The sequence below is a fragment of the Ranitomeya imitator genome, chromosome 7 (assembly GCF_032444005.1).
Source record: "Ranitomeya imitator isolate aRanImi1 chromosome 7, aRanImi1.pri, whole genome shotgun sequence".
Taxonomy (NCBI): domain Eukaryota; kingdom Metazoa; phylum Chordata; class Amphibia; order Anura; family Dendrobatidae; genus Ranitomeya; species Ranitomeya imitator.
In genome coordinates this window covers 8,602,056-8,606,924 of record NC_091288.1, presented here as the reverse complement: position 1 = coordinate 8,606,924, position 4,869 = coordinate 8,602,056, and the positions used below count along the sequence as shown (strand labels likewise).

The 4,869-nt window shown below is 57.0% G+C and overlaps 1 protein-coding gene across 1 annotated transcript; it reads right to left on the bottom strand.

Annotated features, from left to right (window-relative positions):
* Positions 1-1,127: 1,127 nt before the first annotated feature.
* On the bottom strand, positions 1,128-1,607 carry LOC138645770 (octapeptide-repeat protein T2-like). The gene has a single exon (XM_069735289.1). It carries the CDS (start codon positions 1,605-1,607, stop codon positions 1,128-1,130), a length of 480 nt encoding a protein of 159 aa, XP_069591390.1.
* Positions 1,608-4,869: the final 3,262 nt, after the last annotated feature.

The following is a 4,869-nucleotide window of genomic DNA, read 5'->3' as shown; positions in this document are numbered from 1 at the left end:
AAAGAGACCATAGAGAAGACAGAGAGACTGCATTGTGCAGAGTAGCAGTTTCTGCAGATCTAAGGCAGGAAGATTTCTTCTTTAATAACCAGACTTCCCCTTTTAGGGTCTGTGTCCACGTTCAGGATGGCATCAGGATTTGGTCAGGATTTTATGCAGGTAAAATCTGCACCAAATCTGCACCTGAGGTCACTGGCAGGTCACCTGCGCCGTCCTTGCGTTTTTTCTGCAATGTAAGGACATGATGCGTTCTTAAAAGCCGCGCCACATGTCCGTCTTCGCGGGTCTGCCGCATGCGTCTTTTAACGCATAGTGGAGACGGGATTTCATGAAATAATCCCCTCCACTATGCTGTAACATCTGGACCCTGCGTTTTTGAGGCTGCGGCTCAATGCCTGAACGTGGAAACCCTAAGGCTGCGGTTGCAGCTCATTGCTTCTTCTCCTTCCTCCTCCATTATGTATCTTTTATCGCTGTTATTTCCTTTTCTTGTTACCACATTGTAATAATACAACCACATCTGCGTCCGTCACAATCTCATCCCGTTATGTGCAGTCCTATGTAAAGAAAGCTGGATATATAATGTGTACAGGACCTGGAGGGACTGTGGCTGCCCCGGGCCCCCTCACATGGAGGGGCCACTAGCAGATCGGGTGGTGGCTCTTCTGAGCTCCTCTCCTCTGCCTCCTCTCGCCCGGCTCCCCTAGTCCTCCTCCTCTCTTCTGCCTCCTCTTGCCTGGCTCCCCTCATACACCTCTTCTCCTCTGTCTCCTCTTGCCCGGCTCCCCTCGTCCACCTCCTCTCCTCTGCCTCCTCTCGCCCGGCTCCCCTCGTCCACCTCCTCCCTTCGCCCGGCTCCCCTTGTCCACCTCCTCTCCTCTGTCTCCTCTCGCCCGGCTCCCCTCGTCCACCTCCTCTCCTCTGTCTCCTCTTGCCCGGCTCCCCTCGACCGCCTCCTCTTCACTGACTCCTCTCACCCGGCCCCCTCGTCAACCTCTTCTCCTCTGCCTCCTCTTGCTCAGCTCCCCTCGTCCGCCTCCTCTCCTCTGCCTCCTCTCGCCCGGCTCCCCTCGTCCACCCCTTCTCCTCTGTCTCCTCTTGCCCGGCTCCCCTCGACCGCCTCCTCTTCACTGACTCCTCTCACCCGGCCCCCTCGTCAACCTCTTCTCCTCTGCCTCCTCTCGCTCGGCTCCCCTCGTCCACCTCCTCTCCTCTGCCTCCTCTCGCCCGCTCCCCTCGTCCAACTCCTCTCCTCTGCCTCCTCTTGCCTGGCTCCCCTCATACACCTCTTCTCCTCTGTCTCCTCTGGCCCAGCTCCCCTCGTCCACCTCCTCTCCTCTGCCTCCTCTCGCCCGGCTCCCCTTGTCCACCTCCTCCTCTCGCCTGGCTCCCCTTGTCCACCTCCTCTCCTCTGCCTCCTCTCGCCCGGCTCCCCTCGTCCACCTCCTCTCCTCTGCCTCCTCTCGCCCGGCTCCCCTCGTCCACCTCCTCTCCTCTGCCTCTACTCGCCCGGTTCCCCTCATCCACCTCTTCTCCTCTGCCTCCTCTCGCTCGGCTCCCCTCGTCCACCTCCTCTCCTCTGCCTCTACTCGCCCGGTTCCCCTCATCCACCTCCTCTCCTCTGCCTCCTCTCGCCCGGCTCCCCTCGTCCACCCCTTCTCCTCTGTCTCCTCTTGCCCGGCTCCCCTCGACCGCCTCCTCTTCACTGCCTCCTCTCACCCGGCCCCCTCGTCCACCTCTTCTCCTCTGCCTCCTCTCGCCCGGCTCCCCTCGTCTCCGCCTCCTCCCCTCTGCCTCCTCTCGCCCGCCTTCCCTCGTCCACCTCCTCTATCCCGGCTCCCCTTGTCCACCTCTTCTCCTCTGTCTCCTCTCACCCGACTCCCCTCGTCCACCTCCTCTCGCCCGGCTCCCCTCGTCCACCGGCTTCTCCTCTGCCTTCTCTCACCCGGCTCCCCTCGTCCACCTCCTCTCGCCCGGCTCCCCTCGTCCACCTCCTCTCCTCTGCCTCCTCTTGCCCTGCTCCCCTCATCCACCTCTTCTCCTCTGCCTCCTCTCGCCCGGCTCCCCTCGTCCACCGCCTCTCCTCTTCTTGCCCTGCTCTCCTCGTCCACCTCTTCTCCTCTCGCCTGGCTCCCCTCGTCCACCTCCTCTCGCCCGGCTCCCCTCGTCCATCTCCTCTCCTCTGCCTCCTCTTGCCCTGCTCCCCTCGTCCACCTCTTCTCCTCTGTCTCCTCTCGCCCTGCTCCCCTCGTCCACCTCCTTTCCTGTGCCTCCTCTCGCCCGGCTTCCCTCGTCCACCTCCTCTCCTCTGCCTCCTCTCTTCCAGCTCCCCTCGTCCACCTCTTCTCCTCTGTCTCCTCTATCCCGGCTCCCCTCGTCCACCTCCTATCCTCTGCCTCCTCTCGCCTTGCTCCCCTTGTCCACCTCCTCTCCTCTGCCTCCTCTCGCCCAGCTTCCCTCGTCCGCCTCCTCTCCTCTACCTCCTCTCGCCTGGCTCCCTTCGTCCACCTCCGCTCCTCTTCCTCCTTTCGCCCGGCTCCCCTCGTCCACCTCCTCTTTGTCATCACTTCTCTTTGCTTTTTTTCTCTTCTGGAAAAAGTGGCGCATGAGAGGTGCTGTCAAACATTGTCCACGGTCACCGCCGCCCCCAAGGAGACATCGAGGACCAAAAGATCTCTGTAATAATAACCAACACTGATAAAATCTGGATAATAAACCGTAAAACAAGTGTGAACATGGAGGAAAGGTGAAATCATAATATCTCTCTCGATAAACACCGCCATGCCCTAAATATACGATAAAGGGGAAATGTAAACCTTCCCTTCAGTCCAGGGGTGGGGAGACCCTCGGTGGAGACCCTCGGCGGAGACCCTCGGTGGAGACCCTTGGTGGAGACCCTCGGCGGAGACCACCTCTGGAGACCCTCGGCGGAGACCCTTGGTGGAGACCCTGGGCAGAGACCCTCCGTTGAGACCCTCAGTGGAGACCTTTGGTGGAGACCATCGGCGGAGACCCTCGGTGGAGACCCTTTGTGTAGACCCACGGAGGAGACCCTCGGTGGAGATCCTCGGCGGAGACCCTCGGTGGAGACCCTCGGCGGAGACCCTCTGTGTAGACCCACGGTGGAGATCCTCGGTGGAGACCCTCTGTGTAGACCCTCAGTGGAGACCGCGGAGTCTTAGCGCCAATCACTTGTAACAATGCATCTGTGTCTTATGTTCTAAGAACATATTAAGATGCAATTTCAGTCTTCCAATTTGAGCCGTGGGGTCGGGGGCTGCGATGGATCACGCACTCGCTTCAGGTCCTGGACATTTTATTCCCGTATCTAAGCTATAAAATCGGACTCACCTTTCTCGCCCCGACAATCTAAAAATACCTTTACTAACATTTTTAGAATGCTAAAGTTGAAATGGCGGCATCTGTAAGGGGTTGATTATTTTTTGCTAAGGCCGGAGTCACACTTGCGTGTGCAATGCGAGAAACTTGCGCGAGTCTCTCGCCACAATACCCGGCACTCGTGAGTGGAGCGTGCGGCTGCATGTAATTCTATGGAGTTTCTCGCATCACAAGTATGACACCGGCCTAACGGAGATTATCTGCAGATATAATTATTATCTGATTATCTGCAGACTGTGAGCCCTCGCGGGCAGGGTCCTCCCTCCTTATGTACTCGTGTGCCTTGTTATCTGCTCATGTTTAATGTATTTGTCTATATTTGCCCCGTATTCACATGTAAAGCGCCATGGAATAAATGGCGCTATAAAAATGTATAATAATAATAATAATATAATGAATTCTACACATTTATAACAAGCAGCCGACCTCATGAGGGAAGGTCACCGGCCATATGGAGATCTGCTGTAATGAGCGCTGTCAGCACTAGGTGGCGCTGCAGTCACACTGAAGCCCCCTGATCAGTGATCGCCCACAGGATGGTGCGGAGTGATGGCCGCTGTACTGGGCGCATCCTGCCATCCGCTCTCTTATTATTCACTGCTCTTTTAGGGCTCTTTCACACTTCCGTCTTTATAAAGACGTCACAATGCGTCGTTCTGTGCAAAAAACGCATTCTGCAAAGTTGCCCGCATGATGCGTTTTTTGCACATAGACTTGTATTACTGATGCATCGCGACGTATGGACACACGTTCCATACGTCGTGCACTGGATGCGTCGGTAATTGGCAGACTGTCGTCACAAAAAAAGTTCAATGTAAAGTTTTTTTGTGTGACGCCTCCGCCATTTTCGACCGCGCATGTGCAGCCGAAGCTCTGCCCCTCCTCCCCGGAACTCATAATTGGCAGCGGATGCGTCTGAAAACTGCATCTGCTGCCCACGTTGTGCACTATTTGCACAACGTCCGTTGGTACGACGGGCCGACAGTTTGCGACTGCCCCGTACCGACGGAAATGTGAAAGAAGCCTTAAAGGGAACCTGTCACCCCGTTTTTTGAGATTGAGCTATAAATACTGTTAAATAGGGCCTGCGCTGTGTGTTCCTATAGTGTATGTAGTGTACCCCGATTCCCTATGTATGCTGAGAAATAACTTACCAAAGTCGCCGTTTTCGCCTGTCAATCAGGCTGGTCAGGTCGGGAGGGCGTGGTGACATCGCTGGTTCTTCCTCAGCTTTACGTTGGTGGCGTAGTGGCGTAGTGGTGAAGACACAGCGCGCGATCTGCGCTGTAATCCCTTGCATCGGTGGGGGCGGCCATCTTCCTGGGGCCGCGCGTGCGCAGATCGAGTGCTCTGCTGCACGGGGCTTCAGGAAAATGGCCGCGGGATGCCGCGCGTGCGCATTAGAGATCGCGGCGGCCATTTTCCCAAAGCCGAGTTTGCATCTCGGCTTTGGGAAAATGGTCGCCGCGA

Bases quoted from the DNA above. Each gene is read 5' to 3' on its own strand.
- LOC138645770 (XM_069735289.1), bottom strand. From the start codon at position 1,607: ATGAGGGGAACCGGGCGAGTAGAGGCAGAGGAGAGGAGGTGGACGAGG.